This window comes from Ostrea edulis, chromosome 9 (assembly GCF_947568905.1).
Source record: "Ostrea edulis chromosome 9, xbOstEdul1.1, whole genome shotgun sequence".
Classification (NCBI taxonomy): Eukaryota; Metazoa; Mollusca; class Bivalvia; order Ostreida; family Ostreidae; genus Ostrea; species Ostrea edulis.
The window spans coordinates 42,961,764-42,982,498 of record NC_079172.1 but is presented as its reverse complement, the minus strand read 5'-3'; the positions used below and the strand labels follow the sequence as shown (position 1 = coordinate 42,982,498).

Here is a 20,735-nt window from a genome sequence, read left to right as displayed (position 1 = left end):
GTTGTAGAATTCCTGATCATTTAATGAAGCAGTTATCGACTTTTGATTCAGTATTGACAATACAGACTTGGTCAGGTGTTGGTTGTACGATGCATATGGTCTGTAAAGGCACAAGTACACCTCATCCAGTCAATAACTATATAATGCTAACTTACGAAGTAACTCAGTTGTTGGAAATACTCCGCAGTAACAAAAGTCTTTTATTATTTAGCAGCACAGGACAGCATATATATGAGAAAGTGATGAATGGGATATTGGAAACATTCACATGTCATGTGTAGCAGGTCTATCCTCACGGGCTTTCAAAAGTAAAAGTTAACAAGAGATGTTTGTAAAACACATATGCCCCCCATGGTGCAAAATTGAAAAGGGTTATACACACACATCATTTAATTGATAGTAGTATCATCAATTCAAAATATTGAGCAGACAATATCTTCCTATGTCAAGAGTGAATTGACCATATGACCTAAAAATCAATAGGGATCATCTACTCCTTATGCTGTACCAGTGTACCAAGTTTGGTGTCAATCAAGCAAATAATTCTTAGTAATATATTGTCCAGTTCAACTATTGACTTTTGACCTCAAATTCAATATGGGTCATCTTCTCCTGAACATGTACCAGTGTACAAAGTTTGATGTCTGTCAAGCAAAAGGTTTATCAAGATATTGAGTGGACAGTATATTATATGTCCAGTTTGACCCTTGACCTTTGACCTCAAAATCAATAGGAGTCATCTCCGAATATACACCAGAAGTTTGATGTCTGTCAAGCAAAGGGTTCTCAAGATATTGAGTGGACAGTATATTCCAATATCCAGGTTAACCCTTGACCTTTAAACATGTGACCTCAAAATCAATAGGGTCATTTTCTCCTTAAGGTGTACCAAGTTTGAAGTCTGTCAAGCAAAGGGTTCTCAAGATATTGAACGGACAGTATATTCCTACGTCCAGTGTGACCCTTGACCATATGACCTCAAAATCAATAGGGGCATCTTCTCCTGAAGACGTATCAGTGTACCAAGTTTGATGTCTGTCAAGAAAAGGATTCTCAAGATACTGAGCAGACAGTATATTCCCATGTCTAGTTCGACCCTTGACCTTTGACCATGTGACCTCAAAATCAATAGGAGTCATCTTCTCCTGAAGATATACCAATGTACTAAGTTTGATGTCTGTCAAGCAAAGGGTTCTCAAGATATTGAGGGGACATTATATTACTATGACCATTTTGACCACGTGACCTCAAAATCACTAGGGGTCATCTCCTGAAGGTGTACCAAGTTTGATGTCTGTCAAGCAAAGGGTTTTCAAGATATTGAGCAGACATACCTCAAAATCAATAGGGGTAATCTTCTCCTGAAGATGTATCAGTGTACCAAGTTTGATGTCTGTCAAGCAAAGGGTTCTCAAAATATTGAACGGACAGTATATTCCTATGTCCAGTTTGACCTTTGACCTCAAAATCAATAGGGGTCATCTTCTGAAGATGTACTGGTGTACCAAGTTTGATGTCTGTGAAAAGACCGGTCACGTGATGGCAGTAGGCTGACGTACTTTTGAGTGCTCCGCTAAAAATTCGATTTTGTTTCTCAAAAACTTTATAAAAGCTTCAAAAGACGCCTAATCAAATAAAAGACCGATTTGTGCATGTTTCTGTGGAATTTCTGTGGTATTCTTTGCGGTTTTGACTTTGTATTCCTTGAAGTTTAAAAATCATCGTGAGCAGAGATCTACTCACTGGAATATCGGAGAACATGGACGGGAAAGAGAAAACAGAGAAGAAGAATGAGAAACAAGTAGATCGCAGCGGAAAATCTCTGGAGAAAAGGTTGGTACAGAGTCAACTGAAGATAGATTCGGTACCATCATCTATAAGAACTTTAAGAAGTACGAATGTCTCGGACAAAAGGCTACAACAACGGACTAGTAGTTCCGACGCAGAACCCACGACACCCATGTCTCCAGGTGCCGACATATCGGGTGAGTTAAAAAGAATTCATGAAAGCCTAACAGAGATCAGGGAATCTATGGTAAAGAAAGACGATATCAAAAGCATAGTTGCAGTGATTATGTCAGAAATGAAGGGAGAAATAAAAAATGAAATCATCTCGGATGTTAAAGAGACACTAACAAAAGAAGTCATTGAAAGCGTGAAAGCTCAGGTGAAAGACGAATTTGAAAGCAGAGTCGACCAAAAAGTAAAAACGTTTGTGTCGAAAACTAAAGAAATTGAAGATGGGGTGAATATGGACTTAATAAACATAAGAGAGAAGTTTCAAGAACACCTTAAAGAATTGAGATCATTACAGAGCACGATGAAAAGATATCGATCCCTGACGGAATCAGCGTTGACCCTCGCTAATCACAACCAGCAGTACTCTCAGAAAAACAATATAAAATTTCTGGGATGGAAGGAGAAACCACAAGAAAACCTTCGAGAAGAACTGTGTGTCATAATGAAGGAAGCAGCGAAAGTGACCATCGACCCCGCTGATATTTTAGCCATTCACAGAATTCCAGGGGCGAAAGGAAAAATCAGACCAGTAATTGCAAAATTCAAAAACTCAGAATCTAAAATTACAGTTATTCGAAACAGGTCTAAGGAAGAAGTCAAAAAACGATTCAAGATGTTCGATCATATAACACAGATGAACTCTCAATTACTAAGAGATCTCAACAACGACGAGAAAATCCAGAGTGCCTGGTACTACAACGGAAAAATTTTCGGGTTGGACCAGAAAGGTGTTCGACACAAGTTCGATATTATGGACACAGCCTGTTACCCTGTAGAAAGCTAAACAAACTTTAAATTTACATGCGGGAGCAACAAATTTGGATCGGGTTTGAAATACCATTATCTGATGAGCGACAGGACCGGGATCGGGATCATCGAACCGATACAAATTGTTTACATGTGTTTGTGTTATTATGTGAGTGTTAGTGTGTGTGAATGGGTAAACGATGGACGGGTAAGTTACTTGCTGAAAATGTCTAGATGTTTAGTTGTTTTACTTATTTTTCTGCGATGTCGTTGTCTGAAAATATTTTAATAGCCACAGTGAACTGTCAGGGGCTGGCAACTCCATCTAAACGTAAAGATGTTATTAATTACTTGAAACAAAAGCGTTTTTCTATTATATGTCTACAAGATACTCATTTTATTTCTGAATGTGAACCATATATTGAATCACAGTGGGGATACAAATGTATTTTTAATTCTTATATGTCAAACTCAAGGGGTGTGTGCATCTTGTTCAATAATAATTTTGAGTTTAAAATTCATGGTGTAAAAAGGGATTGTGAAGGTAATTTACTTGCACTTGATATGACAATTGAAGAAAACAAAGTAACTCTTATTAATATATACGGGCCTAATACTGATAACCCTCAATTTTACGAAAATGTACGAAATATTTTCTTGGAATATGACAATGAATATTTTATTCTATGTGGTGACTTTAACCTCACATTAAACCCTTCACTGGATACTTATAACTATTGTGGAATCAATAATCCCAAAGCACGTGCTAAAGTTCTAGAAATCATGGATGATTTACAACTTTTAGATTACTACAGAGTGCTAAATCCAGATAAAAAAGCTTATACATGGCGGAAAAAAAATCCCTTAAAACAAAGTCGCCTTGACTACTTTCTTGTATCTGATAGTTTGTCAAATTTGGTTGAAAACTGTACCATAAAGCCAGGATATAGATCTGATCATTCTGTTGTTATTCTTGAATTAAAATTTAATCCCTTTACAAGAGGGCGTGGCCTTTGGAAATTTAATAACAATTTATTAACAGACAAAAAATATGTTATGAAGGTCAAAGAAACTATTCAATCTGTTACTAGCCAATATTTGGATAACATAGATAATATAAATTTTCAGTGCAAAAACGATATTGATGAAAGTTTATTTCTGGAGGTTTTAATGATGGAAATTAGGGGAATTACTATATCATACTCAGCATTTAAGAAAAGAGAAAAAGACATCAAAGAAAAGAAACTTTTAGACGAAATTGAAATTTTAGAGTCTGACTCTCCTATTGATTTTGATATTCTAGATGAGAAGAGAGCAGCTCTTGAAAACATTAGAAAAGAAAAGCTACAAGGTCACATGATAAGGTCTCGTGCACGTTGGATAGAGGAAGGGGAAAAACCTTCAAAATACTTTTGTAATTTAGAATCCCGAAATTATTTAAATAAAACTATCAAAAAAATTCAGTTGGATACTGGTACAATTTACAATCAGTCAGATATATTAGAAGGCGTCAAGAAATATTATGAAGCCTTATATACTAATAATGATTTTAACTTAATTAATGTCGACCTGGAAAGCATCATCTCAGATTACAATTCTCCCAAGTTAGATACACATGCAACCAAAAAACTGGAGGATGATATTGAAGAAGCAGAGGTTCTTAAAGTATTAAAAAATATGAAAAACAACAAATCCCCTGGTAGCGATGGTTATACAACTGAATTCTTTAAATTTTTTTGGAATGACATTAAATATTATGTTGTTAGAGCTATTAATTGTATATATCATAAGAGGGAACTTCCTATTTCGCAAAGACTAGGAATCATTTCATGCTTACCTAAAGGGGACAAACCAAGACAGTTTTTAAAAAACTGGCGACCAATTACACTTTTAAATGTATTATACAAAATTATATCTGGTTGTCTCAGCTTTAGAATTAAACAAGTTTTGGATTATATAATATCCGATACACAGTCTGGTTTTTTAAAAGGTAGATATATAGGGGAGAATACTCGATTTATATATGATATTATGTCATACACTGAAAGAAATAATATCCCAGGCCTTCTAGTTCTCATTGATTTCGAAAAGGCCTTCGACTCAATGTCATGGTCATTCATATATAAAGTTTTAAAGTATTTTGGTTTTGGGGAAAACTTTATTCAATGGATAAAAATCTTAAACACAAATTTCAGAGCCTCAGTTTTACAGAGTGGCTTCTTATCTGAACAGTTTGATATACAAAGGGGATGTAGGCAGGGTGATCCCATTGCACCTTATTTATTCATCCTATGTGCAGAAATTCTTGCAATATTAATTAAACAAAACAAAAGTATAAAAGGCATATGTATAGAAAACACAGAACACAAAATATCGCAATATGCAGATGATTCTTCACTAGCCCTTGACGGATCACCTGAATCGCTTTTTGCAGCTCTAGATACGATAGAATTTTTTTCCAGTTTTTCTGGTCTAAGGATTAATTCTTCTAAAACAAAAATTGTTTGGATTGGTTCAAAGAAATTTTCAGATCAAGTTTTTCACCATACAAGATGGAAATTAGATTGGGGATCAACAACTTTTAATTTATTGGGTATTAATTTTTCAGTTGACCTTACAGAAATTGAAGATATAAATTTCGGAATTCAAATACCAAAAATCGTTGCTCTTACTGAACAGTGGAAAAGAAGGATTCTTACTCCCATTGGGCGGGCTACTGTCATTAAAACCTTGCTTATTCCAAAATTGAATCATTTGTTTATATCACTTCCTACTCCAAAGAAAGAAACAATCTCTTATTTATACAAAATTATTTTTGAATTCCTATGGAAATCTAGTGTAGATAAAGTTAAGAGGTCTGTGATAACACAAGACTATCTATCGGGTGGTATCAAGATGGTTGATATAAGCAATTTTATTACATCATTGAAATGCTCTTGGATTAAAAGGCTTACTAGGTCCAACTGTCAGAAACCATGGATGAATATTTTTTTTGCCATGTATGGAAATGATATTTTAAAGAAATTATATGACTTTGGAGATAGTTTTATTGTGGAACAATTATGTGTTAAAAGCAATGTTTTTTGGAAGGATGTTTTTAATGCTTGGTTTTTTTATTTGAAGACTAGTCAAAATCTTCCAAATATTAAAAATAATTTTCATAATATTCCAGTGTGGTACAATTCTAATATTAGAATTGCGGAAAAACCTGTGTTTTATGAGAAATGGTATGAAAAGGGGATTAAAGCTGTTCAAGATTTTTTTGATACTGATTGTAACTTCCATACCATAGAAAAATTTCAGTGTTTATACAATCTTCAAGAAGTATGTGTAATGAAATACAATAGCATTATTACTGCAATTTCAAAATATTTAAAACGTCTGTCAATTGATAGACACTCAACCAAACAAAATGTTAATCCATGTATGCCTATATTTTTTGAACCAGTTTTATTGCATGAAAGATGTTCTAATATTATTTACAATATTTTAAATGCAAAAGAAGATATCCCAACTTCTATGGGCAAGTGGAAAACTGAACTATCTTCATATGGAGTAGATGATATTTCAGTGCAAGATCTGTTTAAAATTTGTTTCAAAACATCTAGTGATTCTTCTGTTCAGTGGCTACAGTTTAGAATTTTACATAGAATTCTTCCTGTTGGTTATTATTTGAAAAACATTAGTGTTAAAACAGATGATCTCTGTAGATTTTGTACAAGTAATATTGAAACAATAACACATATTTTTACTTCGTGTAATAAGACCCAAACATTGTGGAGTGAGTTAAGTCTTCATATATATAGAAAAATTTCAGAAAGAATTGGTTTTAATGTGTCAAATATAATATTTGGTGAAATTCCACTGTCTTTAAATAATAAAGCCATAAACTTTATAATTTTATATGCTAAACAATACATATTTATCTGTTTAATGCAGAATAAAGAACCAAATCTTGTTAGATTACTAAGTCACTTAAAGTTTAAATATCATGTAGAGAAATATGCTGCAATTCAAGCATTTAAAATACATAACTTTGATAAAATATGGATGAAGTGGGAAAATATTTTTGCAATTGATTAATTAATACTACATGTACTTGTCATTATTTTTAGTACATGTATTATTGTTATTATTATTACTTCCACTATTGTACAGCAAGTAACCTAAACCACAGGGAGATGTATGCATGTATGAAAGGTATGTTTGTGTAAGTGTTTGATGTATTGTATGAAACCAAAAAAATAAATAAATTATAAAAAAAAAAAAAAGTTTGATGTCTGTCAAGAAAAGGGTTCTCTAGACATTGAATGGTCAGTATATTCCTATGCCCAGTTTGACCCTTGACCATATGACCTCAAAATCAATATGGGTCATCTACTCCTTAGGATGTACTAGTGTGCCAAGTTTGATGTCTTTCAAGCAAAGGGTTCTCAAGATATTGAGCGGACATTATATTCCTATGTCCAGAGTAGATTGACCCTTGGACCTGAAAAACAATAAGGGTCCTCTTCTACTCATAACCAACCCACATATGAAATATCATTATGATCAAGTGAATGGTTCTCAAGATATTGAGCGGACAACGTGGTCTGCCGACCGACCAACCGGTGCAAACCAATACGCCCCTCTTCTTTGAAGGGGGGGGGGGGGCATAATTATAAAACCGAAACCAACACACATACGAAGTATATGTGACTATTTAAGTATTCATAAGTGTAAGAAAAGACAAAAAAGATTAAATGTTCATCTCTTGCATTGTTACAATTTAATGCTTGCATACCAACCTAGACTGAGCCAAATGAAAATTACAATTTAAAACGACCAGCATCACGTTTTTTCTGAACAATAACAAAGAGTCATATATTCCTCTTCAGAATTCATCACCCCACAATAACAAATTAATGCATTTATGTATCTATTGGTGCCTACACACAAAAAGAGAAATGATGGGTTGTCTTTTTTGGAGACATAGGATATCTCCCATGGTTTGCGATTGATATGATTTATATTCAACAAGTTGTGCGTTTTTTCTCCTCAAGCCATGGCGAGGTGATAGAAAACACACGAGTTGGATATAAATCATATTAAACTACAAACCATGGGATATTTTATTTTTATCACGTAATCCCCCACCGGTTATTCATTTACGTTAGTACCGTTTTGTTTGGAATATTGCTTCTGATATTTTGTAAAGAAACTAAGTAAAATTGATGTTTGTGACGTCACAAACAGCATTGGAAAACGGCGTAATAATAAAAAAAATATGTAATTTGTGATATCCTCTGGATAAAGAAGTAAACATGTGATAAATATATATTAAGATCTCCCATGGTTTGATGTGATTTATATACAACGAGTTGTGTTTATTCCCGAGCTTTGAAAACACAGAGTTGGATATAAATCATATCCAACTACAAATCATGGGAGATTCTCTTTATCACATGTTAACCCCTCCCCTCCGGTTATTCAGTTATGTTACTGTTTTGTTGGGAATTTTGCTTCCTCAGACATTTTGTAAACTACGTAAAATTGACGTTTGTTTGTGACGTCACAAACAGCATAGGAAATTAGGGTAATAATTAAAAATTATGTAAAATTGATGTTTGTGTCACAAATGGTGGAGGAAAACTGTAATAATTAAAAATTATGTAATGGGTGACATCCACTGAATAAAGGAGTAAACATGTGATAAAAATAAATAATAAGCATGTTATTATTAGTATAAAGATGCCATAACTTATTCACAGAAACAAGTGCCAGTGGTTTATGTGTATATAAAGAATTCAGTAGATGGTTAACCTGTAAATTACATTTATTTTGTCTGATAATCTGTTAAAGTTTATTTTTTGCAATGAAAAAGCGAATAGTTGTATAATGAATAGCGATTAATCTCATAACTCTAAAAAGGAATACAAAATAGAGAGTTGGGCAAACACGGACCTCTGAATTTACCAGAGATGGGGGTCAAGTGCCCAGGAGGAGTAAGCATCCCCTGTCGACCGGTCACATCCGCAGTGAGCCCTATATCCCGATCAGTTAAACGGAGTAATCCGTTGTCAAAATTGGTATGCCAAGAACGGTCCAACAACTGGTACGGAACACTCAGACAGCATTTGACCCAATTAGTAAATAATAATTGACGTAAATATTTGGAATTTATACAGTTCTCCAAATTGATAAGGTGTATATTATGCTTTTATTCTTATGGGTCCTGTGTGTATGTAAAGTTTGAGAGGACAGAACAAACTGATTGAAATGAATTGGTATTTATGTTCAAATAACCACTGTAAATTGAATTACATGGGTTTCTGGAAACTGGGGGCAAATCAAAGTTCCTTCAAAATGAAAATAACAAAAGTGAAAAAATAACACTAAAAATAACAAAAGTGAAAAAATAACACAAAATAACAAAAGTGAAAAAAATAACACTGCAAATAACAAGATTGAAATAACAAAAAGTACTGTTGTTTTAATGCGGTAAAAGATAATCCGCGGAAAATGTAATACACGAAAAATTCAATGATTTTTGTTAGATATATAATTTATTTCACTCCCAAGAAAAGAATTTTGTGGGGATATTTAACTTGTGCTTTCCACTCGTAAAACCACACTTAAACAATTCTTGTCTCATTCATGAACTAAATCATATATCCAACAACAAAACATTGAATACTGGTAATATCTTATACACTTCGTATCTAGGAAAAATCTCCGAATGGAATGAAGGTGGTCATTTTTCTGAAATTCCTTTGGCATTCAGTTCATCTTCAACTCTAGACAGGTAATCGGGATCTGGATAACCGTACCTGTAATAGAGATTTAAAAAAACATTTAAAAAAACGAACACACCGGGGAAAGTAGTGTAGAAATTATACACTGCACAAGTAAGTAAAAGACAATGACGGCTAAATCCAATTTTTTGCACAATGGTGTCTAGATATATTTTCTTACTTTTCCGGTCCCCCATCTCTCCTGGTCTTGTGATGGATATCATTCCACGTGACTACATTTTCTCTCCCGGAAGTTCGAGAGAACCCAACCGTGAAGATCAGACGGTGCTCAAAAGCGCGCTTCAGCATCCGTAGAATTCGACGCCCGTCTTTATTGTCAGGCAGGTAACCTTGGCGAGAAATCCCACGATATGGTTCACCGGGACTAGGGTGGTCTTCCTAGAAAATAATTGTTTAAGTTTAATGTAGGCGAAATTCTCATAATTTAATGTGAAGAATCCGCAAGACGTGGCTCATGTAAACTGTTAACGTATTCAATGTGTAAAGAAAAGATATTGGAACAATTTTCAGTGATTTAAATCAAAATTTATTGTTAGATAATCATAATTTAGTGAAGTAGATGAAATTTAATATGACTGGTAGGCGATTCCAGGGTGGTTTGAAGCCGACCTTTTTGCACTTGAAAGTTTTAGAAAGAGTTAATTTAAACTTGGTTAAAAAAAAAAGAGAAAAATCCTATTTCTAAAAGTATGTGGGAGTAAATGATTAATTTTATCTTGTTATTTTCGCTAAGAGAAAATGTATGTATCTTTGTACCAAGAAATTTGAATGAAAATATATCTTTTTAAAATATTTTGATGAAACATTCTCTTCCCAAAGACTTCAATTATAAAATCTAGGTGAAATAAGCAGTAATAAAAATTTTGAAAATTCCTACAGTGGATTATTTTTGTTTAACAAATTCTTCAAAATAATACCACATAGGTACAAAAATCCCACCTAGATACGAAATATGATCTTTGTACATTGAATACTTAGTCTATTAAATTTAGTAAAATTGCTTTGATAACTGATTACCGACTGATGTCCATCTGGAAATTCATAATGGATGATCAGGGTTCCACATCTGGATCCCGGAAGGGAGGCGTCGTCTTCGTATACCTTAGCTGTTCCATTTTCCGGTTGGTTTCCAAACATCTCTCCATACAACGTATTGCAAACGGGGCAAGCCGATTTATGGGATAAATATTCCATAATGCATTCACGACAAAACTCGTGGTTACAGTCTTTTAACTGTACTGGGTCAGTCAAAACATCATCCATGCAAATGACACACATAGCTCCATTGTCGTCTGGTACAGCAGCGCAAGCGCCACCTAGTGACTGTTCACGTACAGTAGGTTCTGGAAGCTCAACGTCGCTATCTTCGGAATCCGAGTCGATCATCAGAAGATTTCCTCGTTTTGATTCAGATCGAGGTGCTGTATTACAACTGCTATATTCTTCACGAAAGGCAGTTTTAGGGGGGACTGGTACCAGATAAGAATTAAGATTCTGTTTTTGTTGCGCAATTGGTTTCCAGGAATCCACCATTTTATATTGTCGTGGGTTAAACTTATGCGTTTCTTTTCCAGATTTTGTCTTAGGTTCATCTCTTGGTTGCTTTTGGTTCTGTTGGTGTCTAACTGGATTCTGATTTTGTTGTTCTGCATGAGGATACAGGTTCGAACAGGAGGACTTAAATACTTCAACAAGAACATTCGTAGTTGTGTCTGCAAAGTTGACAATGTGCACAGTCTGCAACTTTACAATGTTTGTTAACGAAAAGTCTTCCATTCCTAGGAGCATAGCTCTAGCATATTGAGCCAGGTACATTGAATTCGTAATCGATCCTGAAATAGTAAAATATTTTTGGAATACTGAATATATGAATGTACGGTGTCTTCCCACTTAGCCAACATTTTGAAAAAATACAGGTAACTCTGTGTTGGCTAAGTGGGAATTGGGTGCAGGTAGAGAACAAAAGAATTTAATTACAGGTAGGCTATAGTCTGTTTTCAGATATAACCAGAATAAGGCTTGTTATTCTGTAAATTAGTGATCATAATTATGTCTATCTAGCAAATATTCTTTGAGAACAGCAACTAATTTCAATCCAGACAGTCCAGAAAATAATTAAGATCTCATAATTTTCAGGCTTGTGATTCTGTAAATCAGTGATCATAATTATGCCTATCTAGCAAATACTCTTTGAGAACAGCAATCTAATCTCAATTTAGTAATTATACATCCAATTTCAACCATAAATAATTATTACTATGTACACTATTCTAATCAGGTCTATAATAGGGTTAATGTAAAAACTTGTTTAAAAGAAAGCAGATCTATATTTCTTTTCAAGATTTTATTTATTTTCATTTATTTATTTTTCTTTTTTTTTTTACACAATTAATCTTTTTTTTTTTTTTTTTTTATGTCATAACAGATAATTTCAATTTTTTGTTTATCAATTATATGTTACATGTACAAATCTGGATATTGAAAAGTAGATTTATATACCAATCAGTATAATACTTTTATATGTATTTATGTTACCTAACATTCATAACCATTTTTTAACATAAATATATGCTTTTGTTTATTTGTTTTCATATTATTTTAAAGCAAGTCCTTCTCAGGTAAAACATTTACCTGTGAAAACAGACTATAGCTTGCTGATCACTCAGGTGTAAAAATCAAAATGTTGGCTATGTGGGAATAGGATTTTTCAAAATGTTGGCTAAGTGGGAAACCGAATGTACAGCACGTACGACCATGTCTTTTTTCAATAATATGTTAGTGGTTAAGGAACTTACCTGTCCCTATTAGTGGCAGAGCAACTGATAGCGTGTTCTGCTTTTTCTTCACTTTCTTTTCGTCAGCAGATTTTAGCAGATTATTCGTCATTTTCCTGAGTTGATCGAGATGATAATCAGATGGGAAAATGTTCGGAAATTTATCGATGACGGCATGCAAAACAACTTTAAAGCTAAGCTGGCCAGCATTCGTTTGTATAATCATCTTCGAATTACTCTTTTTCTTCGCCATAAACAATTTTGCATGTTCCTTTCTGTATTTATCACCGGCTTTATCAAGAATTGCTTTCGACAGCACCCCTAATCCAGGGTTCTGGAAATTTTCTGTTGACACAAGAATGTCTACATTGTTAACTTTTGTGAGATCTTCCGTGTAAACTAATACACGAAGTCTGTTCATATTAAAATGCTCCGCTCTTCCCTCGAATCTGATATATTTGCGATATGGTGATTTTGGTATGTTCGTATGTACCTGAACATTAGGAGTTGTAGTAAAATGTTCACACGTTGGTGATGAGTGCTGGGGGGCGGGGCTGTACGGGTTCTGGTATTGCTGCTCTCCAGGCACAAAGTTCGATGAACTGGAAATACCTCTGGGATATTTAGATTGGCTTCCAGTTTTACTCAAATCGTCCAGTCGCTCTACTACAAGTTTCTCATCAAGATACTTTGGGTCAATAACAGCAATCTGGTAAGTGTCGATAGCTAATTCTAACAAGTCGTCTGTTTTATCAATAAAATGGATCTCTTTGATTGGAGTTTTTGTGCCAGGCAGGAAATATAGAAATTCAGTGATAGATTTTATATACATAGCAACACATGCTAGTTTTGGAATTCCAAATTTTCCCCCTGAAAATGAGAATTTAAGCTGTAGAATTTGATAAAGAACATCAGAACCAAAAAATCGCATGTTCTCAATTGAAGAGGAAAACACTCACCTGACCCTATGGGTGGCAGACCGATAGATTTTATTCCTTTATGACAAGCCGCTTCTAAAGCCTTTTTAACTGTGGTACAGAGATCTTTAAGACACCCCGCCTTACTTCTACTGTCATGATGGTTTTCCCACCGTGGACACGCACAATGAATTATGTATTTGCATGGCAGTTTCCCCGCCTTTGTGATCAAATTGTCCGTGGTATTCCTGGAAATGTTGTCTCTGATTTCTTTGGCAACACTCTCTCCTGCTTCCTTCAGTATGGCGGCTGAGAGGCCCCCGGGTTTGCCACGATCTAAGACACTGATGACGGCTTCTACTTTGATTTTTGTGATGGAGCCCTTGTAAATTTTAAAACCTAGCGTTCCATTTCCCCAGTGCAAGTCAAACGACTTCAATGCCATTTAGTCGCTCCGTTGAAACATGAAGATCAAACCAGGAGCACTGACGAATTTATTATATGCTTCAGAGAAACCAAAACGAAAGTAGAAGTAAATCGAACATTTCCGGTACTGCAGTATCAAACGTACTATATTCCACATTAGATAGCTAGTTTTATTTTATTTTATTTTATTTTTTAAATAATTAACTTGGACTTCAGGGTGTAGTATTGCTTTAACATTGATCATATATCGTCTCGTGTTAACGAGACAGTGACACTTAAATTGTATGGTGCACTGCTAGTGTATAAAATGAAGAGTTGATTAATGTACGTTGGGCGCCAAATGTTGCAGGGGTGGCGGTTTGTAATGTAATAATAACCAACTCCTGGCTTACAGTTCATAATACAGTCATTTATTGTATGGTAAAACGAATAAGGATGATGATAACGATGATTACAATGATGATTACATACATGTAATGCTGATTACAATGTCCATTACAATGGCCCTAAAAGACAAAATAGTAACAATGAATATCACAGCGATTTACAATCAAAAGAATACATTTCAACCTTAGGAGTTATCTCCCTTAATTCAAATATAGTAAAATATACTTTACTCAAATATTTACAGTTGCATTACAAATAACGTAACACTATGAAATTACATGTTTTAAATATCACAAAAGGTAATACCTTTTAATTACCTATCTATGGGACAAGGTCTAATGCATGCAAACATCAAAATGCTGCCTGGATGCTTCTAATCGTCAAGTCTGGATTTGAAGGTCTAATAATGTCTTTGTCAAATTCAAAATGCTAATTAATCAGCTCAATGACACTAAAACTGCTCAAATGCAAACCACAACCAACCTGACCAAAAACTCTCTAGATTCTAACTGAATAAAACAGTTCTACAGCCAATGAAATAGCAAGACCTGTGAACTTTTTCGCTCACCTATTACACAAGTAAACAAGAGGCCCATGGGCCACATCGCTCACCTGAGTCATCTTGGCCCATATCTGAAGACTTTCCATATATATTTGCATGTAAAACCTTAGTCCCTACTATGGCCCCAACTACCCCTGGAGGCCACGATTTTTGCAAACTTGAATCTACACTACGTCAGAAAGCTTTCATGTAAATGTCAACTTCTTTGGCCCAATGGTTCTTGAGAAGAAGATTTTTAAAGATTTTCCCTATATTTGTATGTAAAACTTTGACCCCCCCCCCCCACTTGTGGCCCCATCCTACCCCCCCCCCCCCTGGGGGGACCATGATTTGAACAAACTTGAATCTGCACTATGTCAGAAAGTTTTCATGTAAAAATCAGCTTTTCTGGCTCAGTGGTTCTTGAGAAGAAGATTTTTCCTATATATTTGTATGTAAAACTTTGATCCCCTGTTGTGGCCCCATCCAACCCCCGGGTCCCATGATTTGAACAAACTTGAATCTGCATTATGTCAGGAAACTTTCATGTAAATCTCAGCTTTTCTGGCTTAGTGGTTCCTGAGAAGAAGATTTTTAAAGTATTTCCCTATATATTTGATCCCCCCTTGTGGCCCCATCCTACCCCCGGGGGCCATGATTTGAACAAACTTGAATCTGCAATATATCAGGAAGCTTTCAGGTAAATTTCAGCTCTTCTGGCCCAGTGGTTCTTGAGAAGAAGATTTTTAAATGACCCCACCCTATTTTTGCATTTTTGTGATTATCTCCCCTTTGAAAGGGACATGGCCCTTCCTTTGAACAAACTTGAAAGCCCTTTACCCAATGATGCTTTTGGCCAAGTTTGGTTGAAATTGGCCCAGTTGTTCTGAAGAAGAAGATAAAATTGTGAAAAGTTTACAACGACGACAGACAACGGACAAATTTTGATCAGAAAAGCTCACTTGAACCTTCGGTTCAGGTGAGCTAATAAAGGGGTGGATCTGGGAATTTGACTTAAAGTAGACCTATACACGGCCTACGTCACAGTCAAATGTAAATGCGGAACCACGCGTCCGTTTTCCGAAATGTGGTATTTCAAAGATAGCAGTTTGATTTTTACATGGCGATATGATTGTCCGATATTGAAAAAGGGGGGGGGGGGCCTAAAGATGATTCAAGCTTTAGATAAAAATCGGTTGGAGAACAGACAACATTTTGGCGGATGAGGGCGTCCGTGAGATACATTGACTATTCATGTATGTAAAAGTTTTACAATGATCCATGTTCAACATATGGAATTACGCGGGCATCAGAAAGTTGGAGAGACGGATGGAAAAGGGGGACCAATTCATATTTCCACCAGCATCATAATAATAATATTATTTCTTTTGTGAGGATCCGGGTCAAAGTAGGCCCTCAGTACCCCATGCTTGTCGCAAGAGGCGACTAAATGGGACGGTCCTTCGGATGAGACCACAAAAACAGAGGCCCCGTGTCACAGCAGGTGTGACACGCTAAAAATCCCTACTGAAAGACCGTCGGCGTCGAGCATAGGCCCAAGTTTTGCAGCCCCTCATCGATCACCAGCAATGGTGACGTCGGGTACCTGTAAAGTGCGAAACGAAACGAAACGAAATCTACCGAAACGAAACGAAATCTACCGAAACGAAACGAAACCCGCCGAAACGAAACGAAATCTACCGAAACGAAACGAAACCCACCGAAACGAAACGAAACAGATTGTATGATCGAACTCTTTAAATTATAATAATTGAAAATGGTATCTAAGGCCCATGTTAAAGTTTACACATATAAATAAAATTCGCCTCCCCTTTGATGTAGGCTTTCGGCTTGACTGATACAAAGTTTTAAGAGTTGGAAAGGGGAGGGGGGGGGGGGTTAAGCACAAAGTACATAAATACCATGTGCAATTAGCTTCGGATCCATAAATTTCAGAACGGAAGGTTACAGTCTCACAGGTCAGAGGTCTGGGGGAAAACACTAAACGAGGGATGGGGTCGTCGGCGTTGAATCCGATTTTGGGCATAAATACATGTTTCAGTATTTTTTGCTCTAAAGACAAATATATGTATACATGTGGATATTGTGTATTTGTATGTAGTATATCAAACGGTGGATTCTGAATATGTCCTCCCGTTCTCTTTGTGATTTCTGCTTAAAATCCCCTTGTTCATAAGTCTTTTCAGTTTACAAAATGCCGACCTCCTCCTAATATTATTGCATTAAAAAAAAATCCGTTTTCTGTCCCGTTTTCAATTCCCCGTCTTAGCAACATCCCAAATGTATAGAGTTTTTCCATTATTGAAAGTACTCGCACCTCAGCAGTTAGAGATAAAATAAGAGGTTAAGAGCTCTTCCTGCTTTCAATTTTCTCAGACACCAGCTTCTTCAAACAATGTATCTATGCCCAAAGGCGGATCCAACGTCGGCGACCCCACCCCTCGTATAGTGTGTTTCCCCAGATCTCTGAGACTGTAACCCTCGGTTCTGAAATGTATGAATCCGAAACTAATTGTACATGGCATTTAATCAACTACGGATATGTACTTTGTGCTTGCTCCCCCCTTTCCAACTTTTAAAACTTTGTAACAGTCAAGCCGAAAGCCTACATCAAAGGGGAGGCGAATTTTATTTATATGTGGTAACTTTCACAGGGGCCTAAGATACCATTTTTAATTATTATAATTAAAAGAGTTCGGTTATACAATCTGTTTCGTTTCGTTTCGGTAGGTTTCGTTTCGTTTCGGTGGGTTTCGTTTCGTTTCGGTAGATTTCGTTTCGTTTCGGTAGATTTCGTTTCGTTTCGGTAGATTTCGTTTCGTTTCGATTTCGTTTCGCACTTTACAGGTACCCTGGTGACGTCTCCATATGAGTAAAAAATTCTCGAGCGTAATAATTGCTAATTCAAAACTACGCAGCTGTTGAATCCAAATTATCATGAACAAATACATGGTAAGCTTGTGTAAAAATAAAAGTTCACATTTCGCTGCTCCAGTGACCACAGATGTCGTAGTTGTGTTCGCTGCTCCAATGTTGCAGATATTGACACAAGCTTCAAAGAACGGCGCAAGCTTCAAAGAATGGCTACAAATAATTTGTTTTATTTCACCGACCGTCATAAAGTTGTCATTTTTTCCTCATCCCCTCTCCTGTTTTTTCAAATTTATTGGGGCGGCATCTGTATAACGCGATAACAGTGTAGTTCCTTATTGAGATTGTATCTACATAGATCGGCGTAAGTGGTGTACATGTACGTATATCCAATATTGACATCAAATGGCATTTTCAACAGTATTTCTTTTAACATGTGTGGGCTCACAAAGTGTACATTATGAAAATAGTTATTCAAATTTATTAAAATAAATGATTACATATCATTAAAAAATGGGTATATAGTCTATGTTACTTCTTACAGCTCATTTGTTTTGGAAAAATAATAATTATTAAGAAAAATAAGAAGGAGGAATACATTTTCATGAATGCTGATTATTTGTGGATGGGGTACTTACTTTTGAGAAGCAATAACAATGAAATTAGCATGTTGACATATATATTTTTCAATGTTTATCTATTACTGGAATATATATCTATCTTATAAAGGCATTTTTTCCACGACTGAGTCCATTTAAGGTCGAGTATAGGTCAACCTTAAATCATAAAATGTGTTTTTAATTCCATATGCACTATTCATGTTTATTAAAATATGGTATCATATAATATATACAAGTTAAAACACACTGCTACAGTACCATGAATGAAGCGCAAAATACGTTTCGGATTTTACCCGAATTTATTTAATGACGATAGATCTACACACGGACATGCAGTGACGTAGCTTCCATTGGGGCAACCGAGACAGCTGCCTCGGTTAAAAAAAAACAAAAACCACCTTTTACGTCGATAGCTTCCCCAGACCCCCTGCCTCGGTAATATTCGAACCCAAGCTACGCTTATGACATGGTCTGCGACGCTAAATAAATGCGCCAGCGCACACCATGAAGCGCGTTATGCTGGTGTGAAACGTTGCTGTTCATACCCTTGTGTATTTTCAACCCGGCATACTTATAAATTACTCTCTACTTTTCATTTTTATCGGAATATCCCCAGTCGTTGAAATAGTCTAACCATTATATTTATCGAGATTCATACGCACGTTGTTCACATTCATGAGAAAATAAACATTGGGAATGCAAATATTAGGTGATAAATAGAAATATAAATTTGTGTTTACGAGATTTTGAAATTAATTGAATATACAATGTACGTAACGATTCAGTTCAGAATTAATTAATTACACAGGAAGTGCCTTATCTGTTGTCACCCTGTCCTATTTGGGGGTGGGATGCACAGGCATTTGTTTCTGTAAAACACTTACGACCTCTGTATACTAATAATAACACAAGGTACCTATAGCTTCATGACACCAAATGGTACCCCCTGAGAATATCGGACTTTTGAGCTTCCAGGGAATATGCTATGTAAATGTACTTACTACCGTTCTCTTGTACAATCATTCAACACTGCATTTATTGCCTATTATCTCCAAAACTGCAACAAAGCATGGGTCTACAGCTCGATTTTCCGTTTCATACCACGAAGTGCTTTGTACTGATACCGCACAGAATGAAAATTGTATATTCGTTGTGTTGAAAAATAAAGTCTCATTGTTTTTATTATCACAATAAATTGATACGATGTTTATTACCAAAAAAATCTTGAAATTATTGCTTTGTTAACAAAATGAAAATTTTGAATTGAAGACGTTGTACTCTATTTTTAGCCAAGACTTCCCGAGTGGAGATTTAGAATTATTTTCTTGTCGAAATCATTTCTGATGAGATAATAATGAAATTAACTGTAAATACAACTTCGTTAACTAGTATGAAAAATATTTCTGCCATTTGCATGTTTCATGCAGATCTATGGAAAGTCATATTCTCTTTAGAGAAGTCGAGAGGCATAGTCTTCATCGACTATTATATTTTTATTATTGCCTGTCAGGAAATTTAAACAAGCCATGTGCAACTTCCAACTTCTCCGGCGCCCCCTCCCACGCATCCCTAATTTTACGGATATGTGCCTATATGGAAAAATTCTCAGGCATCTGTTCAAAGTACGGATACTACTACCACCCCCCCCCCCATCATCTGCTTTTTTGGCGGCGATTATTGCTCCGAAATGTGTGGATTTCCCGTCTATCCCATCCTAATTTCGATTTATGTAATCGTGAACACGATTTTTATAAGCCTTAATTATACTTGCCTTATACTGTTATAAATAATTATACTGAAGTATTTTATTATACCATTCCAGTAGATTGATTGATTGAATATTGCTTAACGTCCCTCTCGAGAATATTTCACTCATATGGAGACGTCACCATTGCCGGTGAAGGGCTGCAAAATTTAGGCCTATGCTCGGCGTTTATGACCATTGAGCATGGAGGGATCCAGTAGAAACCCAATCTCTAAAGCTAATGAAAAGCGTGAAACGGCTACATAAATTGAAATTGGTATGGTATGAGACAGACAAGGAATCGACACATTTTGGAAAAAATTGTCACCGCCAAAAAAAATCAGAAGGGGGGGGGGGGGGTAGTTATATCTATATATCAGGTGTACGTGGGGAAAAAATGGGGGGGGGGTGTGAAGCCCCCTCTATTTTCTGTAGCATTTCCCCCTAACGTTAGTAACTAAATGATATAAAATAAGATCAATTGTAGTCAGTGGTCAATGGTCACCATTAAAACCATCCTTTTGTCTGTTATTTTTAATTTATCTCGGACTATTCATCTTTCTATAAATAACTCAAAAGAATTCCAAACGTAATTTTAGAAGAGTATGCTAGCCAGTCAAACTCGCGCACTTACTACTATTTTGCGCGGTATCAGTACAAAGCACTTCGTGGTATGAAACGGAAAATCGAGCTGTAGACCCATGCTTTGTTGCAGTTTTCGGAGATAATAGGCAATAAATACAGTCATACCATATATGGATTTTTAGTTGAATGATTGTACAAGAGAACGGTAGTAAGTACATTTACATAGCATATTCCATGGAAGCTCAAAAGGTCGACATTCTCAGGGGGTGCCATTTGAAGCTAGGTACCT

General features: G+C 35.6%; 1 protein-coding gene across 1 annotated transcript; it reads right to left on the bottom strand.

Annotated features, from left to right (window-relative positions):
- Nucleotides 1-7,509: 7,509 nt before the first annotated feature.
- On the bottom strand, nt 7,510-17,884 carry LOC130050164 (uncharacterized). The gene is made up of 5 exons (XM_056149303.1): nt 13,294-17,884; nt 12,356-13,204; nt 10,578-11,392; nt 9,721-9,938; nt 7,510-9,575 (listed from the first exon to the last, which is right to left on the bottom strand). Exons 1-5 carry the CDS (start codon nt 13,694-13,696, stop codon nt 9,500-9,502), a joined length of 2,361 nt encoding a protein of 786 aa, XP_056005278.1. The 5' UTR covers nt 13,697-17,884; the 3' UTR covers nt 7,510-9,499.
- Nucleotides 17,885-20,735: the final 2,851 nt, after the last annotated feature.